General features: G+C 40.3%; 1 protein-coding gene across 50 annotated transcripts in view; it reads left to right on the forward strand.

The window, feature by feature from the left end:
* TTN (titin) overlaps positions 1-24,661 on the forward strand; it is a 465,728-nt gene that overhangs the window by 216,506 nt on the left and 224,561 nt on the right. For 48 of the 50 annotated variants that reach the window (XM_067549108.1, XM_067549128.1, XM_067549138.1 and 45 more), the window contains 13 exons: positions 13,123-17,028; positions 17,823-18,101; positions 19,242-19,805; positions 20,400-20,681; positions 20,779-21,057; positions 21,541-21,819; positions 21,915-22,193; positions 22,317-22,604; positions 22,722-23,000; positions 23,160-23,441; positions 23,551-23,829; positions 23,928-24,206; positions 24,312-24,590. In XM_067549108.1, coding sequence (XP_067405209.1) covers positions 13,123-17,028; positions 17,823-18,101; positions 19,242-19,805; positions 20,400-20,681; positions 20,779-21,057; positions 21,541-21,819; positions 21,915-22,193; positions 22,317-22,604; positions 22,722-23,000; positions 23,160-23,441; positions 23,551-23,829; positions 23,928-24,206; positions 24,312-24,590 — 7,554 coding nt within the window. The remainder of the gene's footprint in view (positions 1-13,122; positions 17,029-17,822; positions 18,102-19,241; positions 19,806-20,399; positions 20,682-20,778; positions 21,058-21,540; positions 21,820-21,914; positions 22,194-22,316; positions 22,605-22,721; positions 23,001-23,159; positions 23,442-23,550; positions 23,830-23,927; positions 24,207-24,311; positions 24,591-24,661) is intronic. The other 2 variants (XM_067549158.1, XM_067549159.1) reach the window with 1 other exon arrangement.

A 24,661-nucleotide genomic window follows, 5' to 3' on the forward strand; every position in this document is an offset into this window, starting at 1 on the left:
GATCTGCATAGAATAATAAAGAGTGAAAGCTATATGCATATTCACAGCTCCAGTCTAGAGATTAGAGATGTTCGGGAGAGGGATTCTGGGAGCTATAAAGTGTTTGCCATTAACAGTGAGGGTTCAGCTGAGTCGACCGCGTCGCTCCTAGTTGCACATAGAGAGGAGCAAAATGCAAAATATTTAGATTTCCTGAGAAAGTCCAAACGAACGCATGAGAGTATCGAATGTCTGGTTCAGAAGAGGAAAGACGATAGGCTGAGGGTTTACCTGAGGTGCACTGGCTCGCCTTTCGATAAAAGGCAGGAGACTGAAAAGATGTTAAGAGATTTGTCCCCTGAAAAGGGTATGGTGCGAACAATAAGTTTTGCAAAACTCCCAGTGGTAAGGAGACAGGAGTTGGTGTATGATAAAGAACAGGTAGACAGCAAATGCACCTCAAGGAAAAGGGATCACGAAAGTGATGCTCTGCTTGATGAGGAAATAAAAATGAAGCTGCAACGACTGCGTGAGGCCAAAAGAACTATGCTGGAAAAAAAGAAACTGCGCCTGTCACAGAGAGAGATTGAGTCACGCCTTGAATCTGTGCAAACCACAGACTTTAGAGATGGTAAAGACCGAGGGACTCCTCCGCTCCATTCGGCCACTGAGTGTGAGGTGATACACTCCGACTTTCAGACAATAAAACCAATCCATAAATGCATCTCTTCACCCAAAATGCCAAGCCGTGAGGAGGGTGCCGCGTGCTATCCTAAACTAGAGCCCAAGATGCCAGAGGATTTTCACCTGCGAATGGAGCGAATCTTGGGGCTTTCCAAACCCTCCCAGAGTCCTTGGGACTTTCCTGAAGGAAGGATCAAGGCAGAAACATTCCAAACAAAATCAGTAATCACATTATCAGAACCAATGAGAGAGCAGTTTCTGGGAGAGGCTCCTTCAGAGCAATCAGAACCAGTTACGGAAGCTACCTCTATCGACCATGCATATACACACAAGGAACCACTAGAATCAAGACTAGATACCAAGCCAAAAGAACAGCTGGAGGAGTTCCAAGCAACAACAGCCATGAAGAAAACCCCTGAATCTATCATCTATGTGCTTCTCTGTGAGGGATTAAGCGAAACTACAAAATCGGAGAATGTAATGTCCGAGACAATCACACTAAACATCAATGAGCCTGTTGATACTTTTGAAAGCATCCAAACAGAAAAGGGTGAAGAAAATGCAACATTAGTACTGGAAGACTCTACAGAAATCAAGGAGTCTGTATTGGTAGAGGTCTGTGAAATAAAGGAAAAGCCTGCCAGGTCAGAGAGCCCTATTCTAAAGTTTCTGGAACCTGCCCCGCCTCTATTTGTTCGCGAAATTGAATCTCAGGAAGCAAAGGAAGGAGAGAGTTGCATATTTGGTTGTCATTTCCACGGCCATCCGCAACCCGTCGTCACTTGGTATAACAATGACAAACCCATACCACGCAATCAGGACTATGCCCTTCACACCACAGAAAGTCAATCTACCTTGACTTTCTGCTCTGTGCTCCCTCAGCACGAAGGATCCATCACCTGCGTGATATTTAATGAGTATGGAACAGCCACAACATCAGGCAAGCTTACAGTGAAGATTAAAGAGAGGATTGAGGCTGAACCATTCACCACCAATCAAGCTGAACGATTAAAGTATTACACAGAAGAGGAGGAAGAACTTAGGTTTGTATTTGACAAAATAAAAGAAAATCAACCAACTTTCAGTAGTGAAAGTAGGGCTACCCTTTACATTCCTCAGGGTAATCTGCCCATGCCTTGTGTTTCGGACTCAGACCTGCTTTCACGTCCAGTGGAAATCAAAGTAACTGCTCCTACTCCGACTCCGGAACAAGTTGAAGAACTGAAGGAAATAGTTCAACCTGTTGAATTTATACCTGAGCCACCACCGCAGGACCAACTTTTTCAGGCAATAAAACATAAATTTAAATTTTCCTTTGATGTGGTAAATGAACCACCAAAAATTGTGAAAGATACACAAAATTATATTAATTGTAGAGAAGGGGATTCTGTAGTGCTTGAGTGCTCAATATCTGGTGACCCTCAGCCGGTTGTAACTTGGTTTCAAAATGGCAAAATCTTAACTTCTCATGAGAAGTTTTGGTTTGAGGAGGAAGAGGATGGTAGCTACAGGTTACATATTGATGATGTTTCAGCGTCAGATGCTGGCACATACACATGTATTGCTGAGAACACAGCAGGAGTAGTAGAAACTGTTTCTGATCTTACAGTAGAGAGTGGTGTGCAAAGTTTTTATAGCCAAGTAGAACAAATTAGTGATGTTGAAGAAGAAACTGTTCCAGATCAAAGTGTACAAATCCAGGAAGAGGTTGCAAAGGAACATTTGCACGATATTTATGAATCCTCAGTTGGATATATTGCTGGCAAGTTTAAAGAGAGAGAGTATTCTGTAAGTCAATATTTTCATAACCTTAGTACATTGAGACAGGCAGAGCTCACAGAAAATGAACAAAACACATCTTCGAAAGAAATAGACTCCAAACTCCCAAGATTTGTGTGTGACATTAGAAAGTCTATATTTACTGAGGATCAGCCAATAACTGAAAGCCCAGTCTTCCAGCGCCAGATTGAAAAAGAAGAGAAAATAAACGCGAGTGAACAAGAGGAGTCAAAGACAGAAAAAGCCAAAGTATTTGCTTCTCTTGGCAATTTAAGCCAGGTTCCACACACTAAGGATCAGCCAGTAACTGAAAGGCCAGATTTCCAGCTCCCGACTGAAAAAGAAGAGAAAATAAACGTGAGTGAACAAATGGAGTCAAAGATAGAACAAGCTAAGGTACTTGCTTTTGTTGGCGATTTAAACCAGGTTCCACTCCCTGAAGAACCGTTAATATCAGAAAGCCCAGATTTCCAGGGCCAGGTTGAAAAAGAAGAGACAATAAACGTGAGTGAACAAGTAGAGTCAAAGATAGAAGATGCCTACATACCTGCTTTTGTTGGCAACTTAAACCAGGCTCCACTCCCTGAAGAATTATCAATATCTGAAAGCCCAGATTTCCAACACCAGATTGAAATAGAAGGGACGATAAATACGAATGAACAAGTAGAATCAAAGATTGAAGAAGCCCAAGTATTCGCTGTTGGCGATTTAAACCAGGTTGCACACTTTCAGGATCAACCAGTATCTGACAGACCAGATTTTCAACTCCCGATTGAAAAAGAGGAGAAAATAAACTTGAGCGAACAAGTGGAGTCAAAGATAAAAGAAGCTAAAGTACTTGCTTTTGTTGGCGATTTAAGCCAGGTTCCACACATTGAGGATCAGCCAGTAACTGAAAGGCCAGATTTCCAGCTCCCAACTGAAAAAGAAGAGAAAATAAATGTGAGCGAACAAATGGAGTCAAAGATAGAAGAAGCTAAGGTACTTGCTTTTGTTGGAGATTTAAACCAGGTTCCACTCCCTGAAGAACCGTTAATATCAGAAAGCCCAGATTTCCAAAGCCAGATTGAAAAAGAAGAGACAATAAATGTGAGTGAACAAGTAGAGTCAAAGATAAAAGAAGCTAAAGTACTCACTTCTATTGGAGATCTAAGCCAGGTTCTACTCCCTGAAGAGCTAAGAGATCAGTCTGATAAAATGGATACAATAAAAATGGAAATTGCAACCACAGAGTTTTCATTTAGGAACCAACTTGAAAAGATCATTGAAAGTCATACAGAGAAAGCTACATATCTTAATCTAGAAGTTTGTGCAAGTCAGGATACAAAGGAAGAAGTGAAGAGTGTGAAGGATGAAGGTACTGGTTTTGAAACAATGCAATACTTGAAAAAGACCGTTCCTGAAGAATATAACTTTAGCAATGGTGTTATTGATCTGCCCAATCTACACAGCGGAAACAGTCCAAGCAAATCTTTTAGTAATGGTAATGAAATAGAAGTCAAGGACACAGGTCATTTTTCAGAGAAATTAGAGCCTGACCTAGAGAGTCCTGCTTATGAGCTAACGCTCAGAACACCACTTGCGGCAAGTTCTCTCAATGATATTTTAGATGCGTCATTTACGGATGTAAACGATCAAATCCATGTCTTTGATCAGAAGCTGAGTGCAAAGAGGAAGGAATCTGAGGATCTGAGTTTTTTCAGTCCTATATCCAAGACGGTACAAGAAGATAGAGAGCTGCATGAAAAAGATATATATGACACCGACTTAAATAGGACATTTCAAGATTCAGCTACCATAGAAGAGAAAGATACATCCTATTCGCCCGGGATAAATGAAGAATTCAAAGGTACACCTGAATTAGAACAACTTGGTTGTTATGAGCCAAATAAAGTAAATCAGCAAGAAGAACACATAGGGCAACAAGAAAGAACCATAGAAGGAAAAGAACAAGATTACATAAGCTTTGTACATGGCTTAGAAGAAAATGTCTGTCTTCATGATAAAAAATTATCTGACTTTGGAGAGACAGAACAGAATGAAACATATCGCGATGAACAAACATTAGGAAAAACAGAACATGAAACACACAATATTTTGTTTGATTTAAAACAAGCTCCTTCTGTTATAGAAACTGTAGATCAGGACTGTCAACAAGTTAAGATGCAACAAGAAGAAGCGCATTTAAAAGATCGACACCCGGCCGCTGAACCTGATGCAGCCAATATTGTATTTGATTTGAAACAAGTTTACTCTGCTATAGAAAATCTTGGTCAAGAACAAGAGAGGCTGCAGCAGGATGAAGTATATTTCAAAGATCAGCATTCTGCTTCTGAACGAATGGAACCTGATACACACCTCATGGAAGAAAATGTACAGAAAACCACTCCACCAACAGAACAAGAAATTGATTCCTGTCAAGAGTTTTCCAAAGAAAGGGAAACTATAAGGGGGAAAAGTAATACTCAAGAAGACACCTTATCTCTAAAAAAAGTAGAGCCCCAAATCCAGGAACTAACATTTAATCTAAAACAGCAGGCACCCACATTCTCAGAAGAATTCATGTCCAAAGAGAATGGCAGCATATCACCAGATGAAATATGTTCATTAAACCAAGTGTCATCTCCTGAGATCATGGAAATGGAAAGAGAGAGCTTCATACACCATCTACAAAAAAATGACACACCTGTAGAAGAAATGTCTTTAAGTGAAGAACTTCGTCATAATTACAAGATGCGACTGGAGGGAGTTTATGTCCAAGAACGGACTTTGTCAACAGAAATTGGAGCAGCTGAAATGCACGTATTTAAAAGGGACCTTGTCAACATTCCTCTTTCTACTGAACAGGGACCATCTGCAAAAGCAATTGATGAATCTGAGAAAAATGTTTATGTGGAGGAATCACTTAAGGAACAAATTAAAGACTTGGTATTGGGGCAGACAGAGCCTATGCCTTCAGCAGAATTGAAAATATCTGTAAGCCAATATTTTCAAAACTTAGTGCAAGAAACAGATGTTTCTGAGGGTGTGGAACCACTAGAGAGAGTGGACCCTGAAGCAGACAACTTCATAGAAGACTTGAAAAAAGCTGCAGAAGAGAAAAAACACACTGCATGTAAACTGGAGCAGGAACAAATACACATTCCTTGGGCAGAGCAAGCTACAATGAAAGAAATAAGCAGCTCTACTTTTAATGGAAGTAAAACTGAAACTGTGTGTTATACAGAAGTAATTCCTGAAGACTATCATGCTATTCAGCAGGAATCAGATACCCAGGGCAGGGAGATTTCTTTTGGACAGTTCCTTCGTTCCTTAAGAAATGAAGAATCCATAGTTCAAGAAAGGCAATCAAGAGAAAAGTTAATTGCTTTTGAGAAACACGAGTGTAATTTAGAAGATCGGCTTGAAAATGAAATTTCATTTCAAACTAAAGAAATTGTAAATGCTGCTGAAGGAAATCTGGAAGAAACAGCCCTATCAGAAAATGTTTTGCAATTTCAAGAGCTAAACGCTGCTCAAGTGTCAGAACCTGAGCCATGTGTGTCTCTCTCAAAGTATTTACTCTCAGCTGGACAGCAGGAGATTCCAGATTTCAAAGAAACCATTTTCAAGGCCTTTGACCAAAAGGAATCTATCACTTCTTTGGAAATTGAAGATGTCACGTTCAGCACCGTTTACGACTATTATAACCAGCAGCAGGAACTGACCCGTCCACTCTCTCCTGAATCAGAAATGTCAATTGAAATCGCTAGCACAAGTGGTGATGAGCTGACAGAATCTGAGCGATTCTACACACCACCATCATCAGTAGAAAATTTTGAATCTCCCATGTCTTTTGAATTTTACCACATTCCAGCTGGTACACCTGAACGATATTTAACACCTTCAGAGGAACCAGTCTTCAACAGAAAGTCCCCTTCAGATTTGGTAAGGGACGGCACACCACAAGAGCACTACAAAAACCCCGAACCCAGAACATTAAGTTCTCCTTCCCAAGAAAAGAGGTCACCTTACGAAGAGTCACGCTCAGAGATGTTTGGCACACCATCTGAAGCAGTGGAACCAAAGGGAAATGAAATGCCTCCTGCATTTATTAAACCCTTGCCCAAGAGGAAGGTCAATGAAAACAGTTCATTGAGTTTTCTTGCTGAAGTTATAGGCTTTCCTGTTCCTGATGTGAAATGGTATCGAAACAAGTCATTGCTTGAACCAGATCAAAGAGTCAGAATAGAAAAAGAGGGTGATATATGTATTTTGGAAATTCATAATGTTCAGAAATCAGAAGAGGGAGAATATATATGTCACGCAGTAAACATCATAGGGGAAGCTAAAAGTATCACCCAAGTAGAAGTTTTGCCTCAAGATGGAAGGTCATTGGCCTTACCTCCTCCGGTAACACATCAGCATGTTATAGAGTTTGACTTGGAACAAAATACAACTTCAAGGTCGCCTTCTCCTCAAGAAATACTTCTGGAAGTAGAGTTGGATGAAAATGAGGTTAAGGAATTCGAGAAGCAGGTTAAAATAGTTACAATTCCTGAATTTACTCCTGATAACAAAAGTATGATTGTTTCTCTTGATGTCCTCCCTTTAGCTCTGGTGGAGCAAACCACCAGTTTCACTGCAAAAGGAGATGAAGATGTGAAAATTGACTTTGAAGTCACTGAAATGCCCCCACGCTTTACCACTCCCCTTTTTGATTTGGAAATTGTAGAAAATTCAGAGGCAGTGTTTAAATGTACAGTGACAGGTTTCCCTACCCCCAAAGTACAGTGGTTTAAAGAAAATACCTGCATTGTTGCAGATGGTAGGAAGTATGTTGTGAATGATGAGAAAGGAAGCCATAGTCTTAACATTCAGAACCTAGGTCATTCCGATAGTGGCACATATCGGTGCAAAGCAGTGAATAGTGTAGGAGAAGCTATATGCAAAAGCTCTCTAGTTGTACTAGATTCACAGAGAGCTGTTGCTAGTGCGAGTGGGGATGGAATGACTGATATAGCTCTAGGCAGCGCTATAGGTAGGCCACAGAAGTTTGATTTGCTTGTAGACAATACTAGTCCAAACGGCAACAAGACCGAAATAGAGCTTGAGTTCGAATTTGAGCAGAACACTGATGACTCTCAGAAAGCGGTCAAATTGGTAGCTATCACAGAACAAGAATATGAAGAGGAAGGGGAGAAATGTGTCAATATTAATTTTGATGTATTTGCTGAGCCATCCAAAAACGAGGAGATAGAATTTAAAGCAGAGAGCTCGGATAGTTGTTCATTTGAATTCCAAGTCACAGAAGCCCCTCCAAAGTTTATCAAACATATTTCTGATTGCACTTCGTCAGTAGATGCCTCAGCATGTTTCCAGTGCCTTGTAGTTGGCTCTCCAAACCCGAGTATAAGTTGGTACAAAGATGGGATATTGCTTGAAGGGGATAGGTACTGTATGGAGGAAAGGCAGATGGGCTATCATAACCTAATTATAGGAAATGTAATCCAAAACGATGAAGGGGAATACAGATGTGTAGCCGCAAACAGAGCAGGAACTGCTGATACAAGCGCTGTGTTAAACATATGCTGAATTTCCAAGCCTGATTTCCAAATATATGTTTGGATTAAACACGGAGTAGGTTCGCATTGTCCCTAAATTCTGTTTGTAAACATGTAGGTACTTCCTATATTTTAATGCTCATTGAGAAGTGAAATTCACAACTGCGCAGGCACCACTCAAGTCCCACATACCCTGTTTTAGGAATTTAAGAGGGAGTTAAGCATGCAGGGGTCTTGTGCAGGCATTCTATAACAGGATGAATTTCATTTCTTGCACATTCTGCTAAAGATACTCTTTTCATTGTTGTTATTTACATATGAGAACTCCTTTGTCTGTTTCCTATACATGTATATATACTTGTGTTATTTAAAAGTGCAATCATCTCTATGTTAAGAGGGCCTAGCAATCATCTTGAAATATGAAATCTGCTCTGTTATGAAATACTACTTTATATGTACTTTTCACAGTATGCCTAAACACAGTATGCCTCAACTTAGTATTCCTCCTTCACAATGTTGTCAGAAAATAATACTCTCTTTCAATCAAATCCTGAAGTGCTTACACATCTTCAACCTTTCCACCTTTCCCAGACCTAAAGAAGAGATCTTGTCTCTTTCACCAACAGAAGTTGGTCCAATAAAAGATATTACCTCACCCTCCTGGTCTCTCTTTTGTACAGTCCCTATTCTGGCAAAACTGCCATTGGAGACAGTGGACCTATTTCTGATCTTGATTGTAAATCAAGAATAACTTTCCTGAAGTTGATGGCGTTACTCTGCTGCAAAAGCAATGCAAGTGAGATCAGAATCAAGCCCAGTTAAAGTTTCCCTGCAGTAAAGACTGAGTAAGGACTTCAGGATTTGTATCTCTACTATCAAGTAATAATCATGTATATAAATATATTGTGTACTGTACCTTTAAAATTTAGAGGAAAAGATGAGGCATTCAATAAATCAACAGACAGAATGTAACTATGAAACCATAAGAATAAAACCTCTCTTTCTCTGTACTCCTGTGCTATTAATAAAAATACATAGCAGTAAAAAAGCAGGAGACTTTCACTGAACATTTTATTTTAAGATTAGAACTAAGTCTCTGGGAATTCATTTTTCTTCTGTCAGTCATAGTTCTACCAACATATAAGGTTAAATACTTAACTGACAGAAACAAAATGGAGCAGATTTTATATGAAGCATGTTTCTTTTCAGTATAAGCACACCTATTGTGCTTTAGATTGATTTAATAATTCATTTGTAGGAAAAAAAAGAAAAACCTATAATATATATGACTACTTTCTGGTGTGTGTGTGTGTGTGTGTATGTGTGTGTGTATATATATATACCCTATATATGTAGGGTTTCATCTAAATTCAGCAACCCTGAACTGTTGTTTTAAATATGAATAATTATTTTGCGTGCTTATTCTTTACACAATGTTAAGGGTACTTATTAATTTTTGTCAGTTGACTTTCAAAATGTTTTAAGAGGCATGATTTAAAACTTAAAAGAAATAATGCTTTTGTATAGTCAATTGTTCTCATGAATGTTCTTCATTCTGTGTTCGATGTGTATTCATGTTTGGGTTATGCATGTCTCAAAAAGTTTGAGGCATCACAGAAGCTACTCAGTGTCATTGCATTAATAGGGATTCATTCTGAACTCAACATGTTCATAGAATCATAAAGGACCTGAGAAAATTGGGTCAGATGGTACTCAATTTAAAAAGCCATAGCACACATGGGCAAATTTAAAAATCCATTTTTACAAAATTTCCATGAAATCAACCAGCAGTATTTGATCTGCAAATATTATTGAAGATACTTGGATCTCCCAATAGGTAGTGATGCTTTAACTGAAATCCTTCAATATTTTGGTGATGGCCCTCAAAGATAATAAAGGAAATCTGCAGAGAGTGCCACACATGAGGATTTACTGAAGTGTTTATAAAATATGTCCATTTTGAAAGCTTGCTTGTTTGTGGCTCTTTTCTCACAGAGAAACAATGAAAAGCATCCTAGGAAAGTTCTCCCATGAGCATTGCCATTAATGCAGATTTTAAAGAGGAGTAGGAGAAAGGACTTGGATTTAAAGAAAAAATCGATTTTTTTTTTAAGTCTGAAAAATTTTGGTTAATTTAAAAAAAATATATTTCTCCATTTCATCAATTGTGGCATTTTCTTATTCTGTACAGACCAAAAATAGATGTGCCAAAATACTTAGAAATAGTAGTTCTAATAGTATTTCATGTCCATGACAAAAGAGGAAGTACTCTAAAAATCTGACAAGTCAAACTATTTTTTTTTTTTTACGTTTCCAAACTAATTTTGTAGTTTAGATGGTGTCCATAAGGGAATAATACCTTTTGGTGCTTAGCTGAACCAAATTTACAAACCTTTACAGAGTCATGCATCACAAATTCGGAAAGTACTCAATAAAATATCTGACATTATTATTGCCTGACTGTGCTATGGAGTTTGGAAAGCCATATTTAGCATTAAGCAGTGCAGGTACCAAGTAGTTGGCATCTTCAGAAATTAAACTGAGTGGACATTGTTCTTTCACTTTCCTTGGCTAAACCCTGCTAAGTACTATAGAAAGACAGATTATTTTAATACCACGGATGACCACAAAATAAATATTAGTACACATTAAAGTACATATGTATTTAAGTAAGATTATTATAAGTGTCATTGTCATTAAACCAGTTTCTGTTGAAAAAGCTGGAAGATATGAGAAGTGACAGTGTTTGATCCAACACTGAGCTGGATAGGAATTGTTTTGTGTTGCGTCCATATTCATTCCCTGTACAGATGCATAGCATTTGCTGATTTATTAGATAGCATAGATTCCTAGAAAAGTATGCATGACATTTATTGAACGATAGAGTAAATATGATGTTGAAGGCCTGATCCAAAGCCCATTGAAATGAATGGGCCCTATTGTCTTTAATAAACTTTGTATTGGAACCTAAACAATTATCTTATACGTTAAATATGTGATTCTGGTATACATTTTAGTAGAAACTGGCTCAGATTGAAACCTAACATCCAAACTCTGGCAGAGTTAAAATCCAGGTCTGAACTTTATATATAAAATAAATAAATAAATCTTTATGATCAGGATTTGTCCCTATAGCTTTTAAAATTAATGCTTAAGTAGAAATTAAGAAAATTAGTCATTTCATTGCCAGGTTAAATGTCTTTTTTCATTCTTCAAGACAGAGTATTTTAAAAAATGGGTAATTGATGTATGTTTGTAATCAATATTATATTTTAAATATTAATGTAGATGATATTTGTGAAATAAATATGTAAATATTTAAATTTGTTGTTTCTAGTAATTTGTTAATGAAATATGTGTTGGTAAGTATTCAAAACATGTTTTATGTGGATTTCCTGTTAAATTTACCATCTTGAAACACACAAAACTACATTAATTCTACTATATTCCTTTATGCAAAGCTTCTCACATGTTTATAATGCAACTTTTTCATTTTCCCCAAAGGAATACCCTCCCCTAGCGGGAGGAAGCAAGCAGACAAAATATGTTTGTAGCTTTCCTGTTGTTATCACTGGAACTGATCCCGTGGATTGAAATTCCACTGTGTACAGTCTTCCCAGAGTCAAAGGGCCACTTTGACTCACCTAGACTAGTACTTTACTACAGGAGCAGTCTCTTTTGATTTCTGTGGGACTTAAGATAATTTTCACCGACCGTAGGCATGGCAAAATCGGCCCCATCAAGGTACTGGCCATAGTGGTTTTATGGTACATCAGAACTATAGCACCTTTCTTACAGGAAAAATTCATAAATATACAACATAAGCTCATTCTTCAAAAGATGAAAATATTTAAATAACTGCATGAACATTTTTCTAATAGTTTTTGTAGTCTGCCTATTTCTGCGATTTTTTAAAATTTTATTTCATTTTTTATTTGGGAGAAGTTTAGCAATTTCTAGAGATATAAATGAATGCATCTGATGGAGCATTTTTGTGCTGCTTTTTGGCTTTGCAGTATTTTCTCAGACCTTTTTTGACTTAGCTCATACAACTGTGAACATGTCATTAATTATAAGATAACGGGGAAATATTTTTCCACCAACTGTTTTTGATTTTTTTGTAAACTTCCCAAGTATTTCTAGGGCCAAAAACTGCAGGCCTTACTTATAATTCAGTGGTGGATGTTTTGGCCGGTAAGGACTGCAGGATTTGGTTTCCAAACTCTCTACATGTTGCACTGTTCCTGGATAGCTTGAAAATTCTGCTGAAAAAAAAAATTGAAATATTCAAGGTAAACAACCTGGCTGTAACAATGGTTCCATTACTGACTCTTGTATCAATGATCTTGCAAACAGCAACAGACATGTCTATCAAGATCTTCTTCCTCTCCTGTTTTAAACCACTACTAAAAAAAAGTACAACATCGACATTAAATTAATACAAGGATCTACTTTACTAATCCACAAAACTAAGGAAACTGATTTAGCCTTCTTTCTAGATATTGCAGGAATTCTGATACTTAGCATCATAGCTTTATTGTATCCCTTGAAGTATCTAGGCATAACAGGAAGCACTGGGAAGTATCTCCATACTGCTCCCACTTCCATAACTGGGAAGTATCTCCATACTGCTCCCACTTAAACTAACTGAGACCAGAGTATAAACTCTAAATGACGTTACTTAGAGCAGTGGATTAATCAAAACCTTTTCATAAATTTTATATAATAGTTTATTAATCTGTACATATAAAATATGCATATAAATGCACAACTTTGATTCTACTAGTTAAAATCCATACATAACTGGAATATAAATATTTTGTAAATTAAATTGTACAAAAATATTTGGTTCCATCATCTTTTTAACAGGTCTCCCCAATGATTCAAACGGGGAGTTCTCTATAAAAATTGATAGCATGATATGGCTCAGTTTAGTGGAATTATATAGTTTAAGTTATTATGACAGAAAAAGGACTTCAGGTTCTTTGTTACGCTGTTTTATGGTATTAAGAATGCTACAAGGTATACAACAAATAATTACACTAACAGACCTATTTTATTCATATTCTCTAGCGATTACTAAATACAAGTTCTCAGCAAAACATTTTAGTAAAACTAATAATTTTTTCCCATACAGACTTTTCTAGTTCTGTTGTTGTGTCTGCTGAGGAAGAAAGAACCGAAAGTTACAGCAGCGACCTTCAATTGTCTGATAGAGATAAAACACTTGAATTTTTGCCTGAAAATTCAATTTACTCCAGGAAATTAGAGATGAAAACAGAGGAAGGCAGCGTCCCAGTTTTCCTCAAACACGTTTCTAACGCTGAAATAAGTCTAGGAGATGTAGCTAGACTCTCAGTTACTGTTACTGGCAGTCCAAAACCTAAAATTCAGTGGTTCTTTAATGGAGTAAAATTAACTTCTTCCATGGATTACAAATTTGTATTTGATGGCAGTGATTATAGTCTTATCATTCTTTATACAAAATCTGAAGATGAGGGTGAATACACCTGCATTGCCAGTAATAAGTACGGAGAGACTGCATGCAATGCCTATCTAAAGATTAAACCAAAAGAGACTGGAGAAGTCTACAAAAAATCGGTGGTAGAACTAGAGATAGAGAAACCCTTAGAAAAGAAAATAAGTCCCTACCCCCCTTGCTTTGTTAAGAAACTGGAACCCGTTCAGTGTGTCCAAGGTCTCCCTGTTGTATTTGAGTATACAGTGCTTGGAGAACCTGCACCCGAGGTGCAATGGTTTAAAGGGAATCACCAGATTTTCTCTAATGTATACTACACTGTCATTCATAATCCTGACGGCTCGGGTTCATTAACGGTCAATAAATGTCAGAGAGATGACGGTGGGTTATATACCTGTAAAGCAATAACTCCCCTGGGTGAAGCCACTTGCTCGGCAGAACTGCTTGTACTCCTGGACACAGGCGGTGTGTTTCAGTATAAGGAACAGAAAGTAGTTCAGAAACAGCTGACGAAATCGTACAAAGAAACCGTAAACGAGCAGACCACCGAGTCTCGTTTATATTCCGTTCAATTACCCGGTGAGGGCAGGCAGCAGGCGCAGCACGTGCTATATACCATTGGGACAGAGGACAGGCACGCGGTGCGGAGCGAAGAGGTAGGCTCGTTGCTGGAGGTGTCTCACTCAGCAGCGACCATGCAGCAGGAGACGGTCCTCACCCAGCAAGCCGCCGTACTCCAACCTCAGAAGGCTGAAGAAAGCGTAGCTGTTTCCCCTCCGGCTGCAGAAAGGTCGGCTACGACAGCAAAGCAGCTTCATCCAGCTGCTTTTACGGCGAGTGAGGTTCGGCACCACCCGAGCCTCCTGGAGCAGCATCTGGAGCCGATTAAAAGCCCCCCGGTAGCTGCCTTGCCTGATCCTGAACTCCACGCGGGCCCGGGGATGTGTGTGCCGGTGGTAGAAGAAAGCGGCCAAGAGGACAAAGAAAAAGAACTGCCGCTGAGCGCCCCGGGGCTGGCTGGCCTGAAGAGGGCCAGAGAGGAGAAAGTTCCCTTTCTCTCTGCCGTCGCTGAGGAGAAGCAGGCGCTGACCGCAGCTGTCTCTCTGCCGAGCGCCGGCGGGGAACCGGCGGCGGGGAGCTGCGCCTGCGAACCCCGCCACGCCCTGTACAGCCCCGGAGTGGCAGCCGTCCAAGAGCTGCCGAAAGAAACTTCCTTCGCGCTAGAAACCCCTGCGCGGGAGAGGGGCCGCCTAGGGCTGGAAGGCGAGAAGGTGCTGCGGTCCGCCTTCGCGGTAGAACAGCGGCCGATAGGCGAGGCTCACACCCGGCAGCTAGACGCCCCTGCTCCGCCTGCGGAAGCCAGAGCCGCGGAGGAGTCGCCGGCGGCATTTCACCTGCCTCGGACTGAGTCCCCGGCGCTGTTTCTGAAAGAGGGCGTCTTCGGGGCCCCTCCGGCGCCGCGGCAAAAGGGAGCCTTGAGACAGGACCGGGTTGTGAAAGCGGCTCTGGTTACAGAAGAGAAGCAGCCGCTCTCGGGCGAACACGCCCAGCAGGTAGCGGGGCTGGACAGGATAGCAACGGCAGAAACCCAGACGGAAGGCGAAAAGCTGCTGACCGTGCCGCTGGTACACGGGCAAACCACGCTGCCGAGAGAGGAGCACTTCCGCTTTGTGGCGCCACCTGAGGCTCAAGCCGCCTGCAGGAAAAGCCCGACGTCGCTGCACGCTTTCGTCTTCCAGGAGCAAAGGCCCCTCTCCTGTGAAGCCACGAGTCCGTTCCCTGCCCTGCACGAAGCGCTTACCCTTCAGCCTGTCCGAGAGCCCGCCTCCGCCCTCCATCTCCCGACAACCCAGTCCGAGCACGTGCTGCCCAAGGAAGACGGGCTGGCGTTTCGGAAACCTCTGTCCCAAGCGGTTTCCCAGAGAGAAGAGAAAATGCGGAGCCGGGCGGCCACCACGGAAGAAAGGAGCGGATTGTCTGCGGAGCAGCTGGAAGCTTTTCGGGGCAGCACGGAAGGGTTGCACCCCACAGCTACAGCTGAAGCGCGGGTACAGAGCTGCCTCGCCACGGTGGCGGAGGATGTACCTCTGCCGAAAGAACAAACCATCGCTGCGGCAGCAAAGGAGCAGAAAGCTGCCCTGAGAAAGGAAGACCTTCGAAACGTTGTGCAGTTACCGAGCATGACTGAGAGCAGGGCCTTATTCCACGGCCATATCGAAACATTTGAGGACATTCAGACAGTGCGCGGGGAGATAAAATCCGAGCCCAGATTCCGTTCGGAATCGGTTTGCATTGAGGAACGATGTGTTCCGCTAGAGACTGCGAATTGGTTGGACGCCGCGGAAGAGGAGTTTGCTGCAAGAATTCAGGAAGGGCAGTCCGTGAGGCTTCCGTTAGTATTAGAAGAAAAGCAGCCTCTCAAGGAAGAGCACGCCGTTGAACCAACGAGGTCCGAAACGGAAACTGTAAAGGTAGAGAAGCAACCAAAGGAGGCACTGAGCGCACACGAAAGGCAGGCAACAGAAATCCTTTCCAAAGAAAACCAGTTTGTTGTTCAAGTTCCCAAGGGTTGTAGCTTAGACATAAAGACGCAGGTCAGACGTGCCCTGAAAGCTGCGGTGACAAGTGAACAACAGCCCTTGTCTTCCGAATGGTTGAGTGATATAAAAAGTATTGAAGTAAAGACAGTGAAAGTCAACAAAGAACCTAACTACACAATGTGCACCTACATTATAACCCTCGGGAGCTCCAGTCCCATAGAAATAACGGTCTCTTTAGATGAAATATACCCTCAGACAGGTGACTTGAAAACTGAACTACAGGCTGTTTTGTATGCGATTATTTACGAGGAAAAACATGTTTTGATAGCAGAACAATCCAGACCTGTATCAGTAACTGGGCCTCGGGAGCTGTTTGTTACTCATTCGCCTTTCGCAGAAATCTCTTCGGCTACTGTAGCTGATAAGCAGGTGCAGCAGGAATCAGTGAAGCATAGTTCCGACGAGCCGGAGCCTCAGCGGGCCGAAATAACCATAGAACCAGAAGTGCAGCTAGAACAGCTTGTGTCTGCGCGAGCAGTCAGCGTGGTTGCTGTCAAAAGTGAGATCAGAGATGTAGGTGCAACCGCAGTCACTGCCGACGTTGCTTTAGCCGCTGTGCCATTGGAGAAACCAGTGGAAATACTGAAAATGAATGAGAAAAAGGAAGAAATATCTGAGGAAGATGGTGGAGAGGTTCTCCTAACTAAGGCAGGGAAGTCAGAGGACAAGCTAGTTAGAGAAGACTATCCCGTCATTCACAGAAATCTTGTAGACACTGTTGTCGAGGAAGGTGATAGCTTGAGTCTTATATCAGTCATAACAAACGCCAAAAAGGTGAATTGGTATTTTGAGGGTAAACTGGTGTCTTCAGGCAAACAGTTCAAGTGTTTACAAGATCATGACACATACACACTAGTAATCAACAAAGTACACAAGGAAGTGCATCAAGGAGAGTATACCTGTGAGGCAGTGAACGAAGGTGGAAAAACAACAACATCAGCGAAACTCACAGTTGTAAAAAGAGGTTGGATTATGGGGATAAAATATTGCCTTCTAATATTCACTAATTTTCTGATGAAATATATATATCTGTATCTCCATATCGACCTGGATACAGATATGAAAAGAAATTAAACTTCATTAATGTAATCACAGAACTAACCATAGTTTACCCCTATTCTTTCTCCACTTCCAATGTGTTTTTGACATTCTATAAATTATTCATTTTTCCTTCCCACTTTTTTCCTAAAATAATTCACACTTTTTCACTTTTCTGTAATACAGTTAGTTGCCTTTTTTTATTTCGTCGCATAATTGACAAAAACCCAATCACGTGTAACGGTGTAGTGTACTCCTGCTTGCCATCCGAATTTCTTAACAGAGCATGCATCGACACTTTCATCCCCTTATCCACAAAGCAGTGATCGGTTTACTTGTTTTTTCCTTCTCGTCACTGAAACAGGTCTTTATAATCATTGCACCATGGTTAGCACAATTTCATACATTTCTTCGTTTTCCACTGTTCCAGTACAACGTGGTATATATTCTATATCACATTGTTATGCATGTGTCAAGTAGTACCACCTTAGTATTTTTTCTGATTTCATTATGCACTGCAATGTAGTCCATTCACTAGGTTAGCACTGCTTATAGTCTGCTTTTTATTTTGACAGTCATTTTCTTTTCTTTACAGTCACTTTCCTTGGATTGCTAGTAAATCATCCATCTAATTTCAGTTGGTCACTTCATTAACAGTTATTTGGGGGAAACACAGACTAATGAGCGGGTATTCGAATTAATTTGTGCTTCCATTTCTAGTTGCACCAATACTGAGGAGAAGACTCGAGTCGCAGGAAGTGGCCGTTAACCACCTTGCCAAGTTTACCTGTGAGATTGAGACTGCCCCTAATGTAAGATTCCAGTGGTATAGAGCTGGTCGAGAAATATATGACGGTGACAAGTATTCCATCCGTACCACTAAATACGTTTCCACGCTGGAAATTCCAAGACCTCAAGTAGTTGACTGCGGAGAATACAGTTGCAAAGCTTCCAACCAATATGGCAGTGTAAGCTCTACAGCGATTTTAACGGTGACAGGTAAGTACGGTTTCTTAATGCTCTTTTTATTTTTTGCTTTATTAACATCCTCATACTTTGCAATTGCTACACTGTTTTATAATTTTATAATACTTATTTTAGGATTATGAATTATATTGCACACAGACCCAAAAAGCTAGTCTTTACGTCTCTGACTGATGTAAAGACAGAAAAGAATTTAATTTTGACAACACCCGTGTCAAGGGTTTTGTTTTGTTTGTTTCTTTCTTTCTCCCTGCATCCAGGGAAGGAAAAACTATCTAGCAGTTGGGAATCGATTTAAGGATTTCAGGAAGTCATGGGGTGGAGAAGGGTAATCAAATCCAGATAATATGATTATTTTATGAAGACATTATTTAACCTCCAGAAAATAACTATAGGTGGATATACATTTTTTTAAAAAAGCCTATTTATTTGTTTACTCACTGGTTTCTGAGTCATCGAGCAAGAATTCAATGTCTTCAGCTCTGGGAGAAGAATTTCAAATTCATTTTTAATGTATGACGTCAGTCTGCTTGGATATTTTTATTTTGATCCAGTTTCTTTGGTATAGTGCTCAGTGTAAACTTACCTTAATTCGTGTTCTAGTTGTGATCGTTACAGAAGCTCTTGGACACGCTTGGACAATAATTACTGAATGGTTGGGTGGAGTGATCATCTTGCAATGACTAAAATATGTTTACAGGCATATCTCAGTTTACGGGACTTTATGAACATTAAAAACAACACATTTATAATATCTTCTGTGTTTTCCCTTATATTTTGCTGTGGTCTAAATGCACGGGGTTGTTTTTGTTTTCGGTTTGGTTTCCTTATTGGATTAGACATTACTAGTTCAATCATGAAAGCAGCATAAATTAATAACAGGACCACAAACATTTAGCATTTTGCCCAGTCTTGCTAAACGAAATACTGTATTGGATCTTGGATCTACACTGGTAATTGCTATAAATCGATCCAGACGGTCAAAATGTTTTCATTCTTTTTAAACCTTTCAATTTCTTTATCGCTCCACTCTTAGTTTAAAACTATTTTAAACGTGTGTCCCAAGACAAACTATTCTCCGCCCTTGGCGTACATAGAGACAATAGCGGCTTTGGTACCAGCCCAATATAACTATGACATCATTTCTTTTTGCAGAAGCGCTCCCTCCGACATTTCTAACCAGACCCGAATCAATCACTACTTTTGTGGGTAAAAGTGCAAGGTTCCTTTGTACAGTGTCAGGCACTCCGGTGATCGACACAGTGTGGCAGAGAGACGGCACTACTATTTCTTCTTCGGAGCACCACAAGATTTCAACCGCTGATAATAAGCATATTTTAGAAATTAAACATGTTACAGTAAGCGACAGAGGAGTTTACACTTGCAAAGCCTCAAACAAGTTTGGAGCTGACATCTGCCAGGGGGAAATGGTAATTATTGATAAACCACATTTCATTAAGGAGCTACAGTCAGTGCAGTCTGCTGTCAATAAGAAGATACGTCTCGAGTGCCAAGTAGATGAAGATAGGAAAGTAACAGTAGCGTGGAATAAAGATGGGAACAAAATACCCCCAGGAAAAGATTATAAAATTTATTTTGAAGACAAAATAGCATCACTTGAAATTCCTCTGGCTAAACTTAAAGATTCAGGAAATTATGTATGCACTGCTTCAAATGCGGCTGGAAGTAGCTCCTCTTCTGCAACTGTAACAATAAGAGGTAAGAAAGTTGTTCATCCTCTTTGAACATTATATTTCTTGAAATACCTATTAATTCTGTGCAGGCTAGAAATATAGGCGGTAGAATTCATAGGATAATGTCTAATTCCACCGAGAGGCAAACTGTTCTTAGTCACTTAATTCCCAAAGTGTCTGGTCTCAGGATTCTGTGTTTAGAGTACGCTGTATGTCATTTTTTAAAACTCGTGTTTCTGTCTTTACTGAATTTTATTTTGTCTGTTATTAACGAATGTTCCTTTTTAGCTTTCAGTATATTCCGAGTAACCTAAATATTTCTTTTTACCAAGAAGTCCTTTAGGTTTATTCCTGAGTTTTTAAAATCTTTCCTTCTTTCTTTGTTTAAGTAAACGTATATTTTCGCCAATAAGTTCATTAGTTTTTTTCCGAGGGGAAAGGGTTAATGAATCATTCTTTCTTTCTTTGTTTAAATAAACATTTCCCCCCTCCCTCCCGCTACTGAAATCACTAGAACTGTGGCTTGGTTGGGATTCCTGGTAGTACTTCTCTATGTTCTACCTTGTTAATGTGTTTAATCAATCTTTCAGGCTTCTTTCTTTTTGAAATCTTTCTTTAGAGCCACCGTCATTTTTGAAGAAGGTTGATCCATCTTATTTATTGACACCGGGCGAGTCAGCGCACCTTCAGTGCAAAATCAAAGGGTCTCCTGAAATCCAAGTTACTTGGTTCAAGAATAACAAAGAAATTAGAGAGAGTAACACGCACAAAATATCATTTGTCAACTCTGTAGCTGTGCTAGTTATTTCCGACGTGAAAGTTGAAGACAGTGGAAGTTACTCGTGTGAAGCAGTTAACGATGCTGGCAGTGATAGTTGCAGCACTGAAATAGTTGTCAAAGGTTTGTTCTTACAGTCACTGGCAAATTTATTTGAGAAATGACTTTCTGTACTGGTGTCAGTTACTAATTCTTTATTGATGCTTTAATACTTTTATAGAACCCCCTTCTTTCATCAAAACACTTGAACCGGCAGAGATAGTGAAAGGAACAAACGCCACACTTCAGTGTGAGGTTGCTGGTACTGGACCATTCGAAATTAGCTGGTTTAAAGACAAGAAGCAGATTCGCAGTAGTAAAAAATACAGGTTGATCTCTCAGAAATCTCTTGTCTTTCTGGAGATTTCTTCCTTTAATAGTGCTGATGTTGGTGAATATGAGTGCGTTGTGGCTAACGAAGTTGGTAAATGCTTCTGTGGTGCAACGTTCATACTGAAAGGTTAGTGAGCAAAGGAAAACTCTCTTTTAATATACTGTAGAGATAGAAGAAATCTTGTTTCTTAAAAGCTTGCTTCTTTATTGTTTTTCCCTGTTTTCTCTTCTACTCTTTAATGCGCCATTTATATCTCCGGTGTATCTGCCATCCTGTTTCTGAATTTGGAAGGGAAAGCAGAAGGCAGATTTTACTAGAATTGCCACCGGTGCAAAATCTTAGGTTAGGCGTCAAGAAGTAACACTAAAAGCAATTCAATCGTCATTTACCCCCCTGCGGGGGCTGAACGTGTTATGTCAAGTGATGTGTTCAACCCACCGCTTGTCCAGCTTGGAAATACTCCCCAAATTTTCCCTTCTGTCGTAGCTAATCAACCAGTACATTGATGCTCTATACTAGACAAGTTAATTTTAAAAACAGCCATTAATATGCAGCATTTAGGGTTTCGGGAAGATGGAGTAATCAGTCAGATTTTCTCTTTTGAATTAGAACCACCATCTTTTATTAAGAAAGTCGAAAATGTTACTGCACTTGTTGGCGACACAGTTACTTTACAGTCCGTTGTGAAAGGGTCCGCTCCTATTTCTATAACGTGGATGAAGGGGAAAGACATTATTAAAGAAGATAACAAAGTCAAAGTGACCTTTGAAAATGGTCTTGCAACGCTGCACATCACGGGTGTCCAGATTAGTTCTGGTGGGAAGTATACTTGTGTGGCTGAGAATGATGCAGGGAGTCAAACGTGTTTTGGAGAAATAGCAGTGAAAGGTCAGTATAGGAACATTTTAACTTCACAGAATTCTACATATAAAGGAAAGCGATTCCATTTTGACCCAAATGACAACTGTTTAATTCTGTTATAGAACCTGCCCAAATTACTGAGAAACCTGATTTGATTCAGGTGACTGCAGGAGACCCAGCCATTTTGGAATACACTGTAGCAGGCACTCCAGAGTTAAAAACGAAATGGTTCAAAGATGGCAAACCGCTGGCTTCCAGCAAAAAGTATAGAATCAGTTTTAAAAATAATGTTGCCCAGCTAAAGTTTTATACCGCCGAAATACAAGACAGTGGCGAATACACATTCGAGATTGCTAACGATGTTGGACGCAGCTCGTGCACCACCACCTTTACTGTGTTAGGTTGGTATCTTGCTTTTGGCAAAGGATAATACTGTTTAGATTTAAAACCCAAATAGCGCAGAAATCCGTTTAGACACTGAAATGCTCATTTCGCTTTTTTCCCCTTTGTTGTGTACTGCACAGACCGAACCATTGCGCCGTTCTTTGTTAAACCACTGAGGAACGTTGACAGCGTAGTTAGCGCCTCCTGCCGCATGGACTGCAAAATCTCTGGCTCCCTCCCAATGAGTGTCTCCTGGTTTAAGCATGAAGACGAGATAACTACCAGTGCTAAATACACAGTAGTTTTTGCTGAAGGTTCTGCGTCTTTGGAAATCAAACATCTAGACACGAACGATTCTGGCATGTACACTTGCAGGGCCAAAAACTCTGCGGGCAGTAAAGAAAGCAGTAGCACTTTGACTGTAAAAGGTTTGGCAGATCGTTTTGTATTTTCTTCTTGATGTGTCATTTAATGATTCATTTCTTCCCCACCAGGCAGGTTGCACTTCTTACTCTTTGCAATTATTTCTTTTAAACGCCATTTAGAGCCACCCAGCTTCGTTGTAGAACCAGAGTCCCAAGAAGCAGCACCCGGATCGACAGTGCGTTTGAAGAGTACCTTAAAAGGAACAACACCACTCACAATAAAATGGTTTAAGGGTGACAGTGAGCTGGAAACCGGCGGAGCCTGCTATATTATCACTGAACCTTTAGCGAGTTATTTGGAACTCTACGCAGTAAAGCCTTCTGACTCAGGGGACTATACTTGCAAAGTCAGCAACGTGGCTGGTTCAGTTGCGTGCAGTGCAAACTTGTTTGTGAAAGGTTTGCATTCCTTTTCTTTATTGACATCTTTGGGTTGTTGGGCTGCTCTCAGTCACACTGGCGCAGCCTTCAAGGTGCCAGTGAACTGAGAAGTTGGCCCGTTGCCTTTTATACTCTTTACCTCTTTCTGTATTCTTAATACCTATCTTAAATCCATAGAACCTGCTACCTTTGTCGAGAAGCTAGAGCCATCACAGCTGTTAAGGAAAGGAGATTACGCGCAATTAGACTGCAAAGTAATTGGCACTCCTCAGATTAAAATCACCTGGTTCAAAGACGACAGGGAAATTCAAGAGAGTGCCAAATATAAGATGTCTTTCGTGGGCTCCAAGGCCATGCTCAAAGTTATAGGTGTCGAGATTGAAGACAGTGGAGAATATATCTGTGAGGCAAAAAATGATGCCGGCAAAGATATTTGCAGTAGTGTTGTCACAGTCAAAGGTTTGTGTCAAATTTCCCCGGCCCCAATTCCCTTCTCCAAGTTTGTTGCATCATTAAAAGGTTCCAGCGCTTAATGAATACAAACCACAATCTCTCTCTTGCGCTGTAGAGTCACCTTATTTTAGCAAGGAGTTTGAACCCATGGAAGTACTGAAGGATTCTGATGTTGTTTTGGAGTGCGAGGTGCTGGGCACGCCTCCGTTTGAAGTATTTTGGTTGAAGGACAACAAGCCCGTGAGAAGCAGTAGGAAACACAGAATAATCATGGAGAATTCCTTGATTAGCCTCCAAGTTTTCAGGTTTGATGCCTCAGATGTTGGTGAATACCAGTGCAGAGTGACTAACGCTGTCGGAAGCTGCGTCTGCAGCTCTGAGGTGACTCTAAAAGGTTGGTATCATTCGGGGAGATATAGCTGACGTAGTTCTTCTACATTATACCGTTCTGCGCTCCAGCTGAAATTGACCAAGAATCTATTTTTCCGATAGAACCCCCGCAATTCGTGAAGAAGATTGAAAACATTAGCTCCCTTCGAGGAGGGACGGTTGTGTTTCAGGCCTCCATTAAGGGCACTTTGCCAATCACTGTTTCTTGGTTGAAAGATAACGATGACGTCATTGAAGATAACAACATCAAAATGACATTTGTGAACAACGTGGCCACTCTCCTTGTCAGGTTTATTGAAGTGAAGCACGACGGGAAATATTTCTGTCAAGCTAAAAATGATGCAGGAATTCAAAGATGCTCTGCTTTACTAACAGTAAAAGGTTGGTTCAGCATTTAATGTTTTCAAAGAATTCGAGCAATGTAATTTTAATTTGTACGGTAAATATTAAAAATACTCTTAACATATATCCCTGTATTTACCACAGAACCTGCAACAATAACTGACAAGGCTGTGTCAATTGATGTCACTGAGGGAGACCCGGCAACCTTGCAGTGTAGATTTTCAGGAACTAAAGACATTACAGCTAAATGGTTCAAAGATGGAAAGGAGTTGACTTTGGGCCCTAAATATAAAATCAGTACTACAGATAAAGTCTCCCTCCTAAAGATAGTTCATACGGAAAAGAAAGATAGTGGAGAATACACTTTTGAAGTTCAAAATGATGTCGGAAGCAGCAGCTGTACCGCTAGTATTAATGTGCTAGGTTTGTATTGTGTCTCTCTTATGGGGTTTACAATATATTGGTTCTTTACTGATTCCAGAACTAGCACTATG

Source organism: Emydura macquarii, unplaced genomic scaffold, assembly GCF_026122565.2.
Source record: "Emydura macquarii macquarii isolate MOO-44397 ecotype Brisbane River unplaced genomic scaffold, CSIRO-AGI_Emac_v2 contig_1253, whole genome shotgun sequence".
NCBI classification, from domain to species: Eukaryota; Metazoa; Chordata; order Testudines; family Chelidae; genus Emydura; species Emydura macquarii.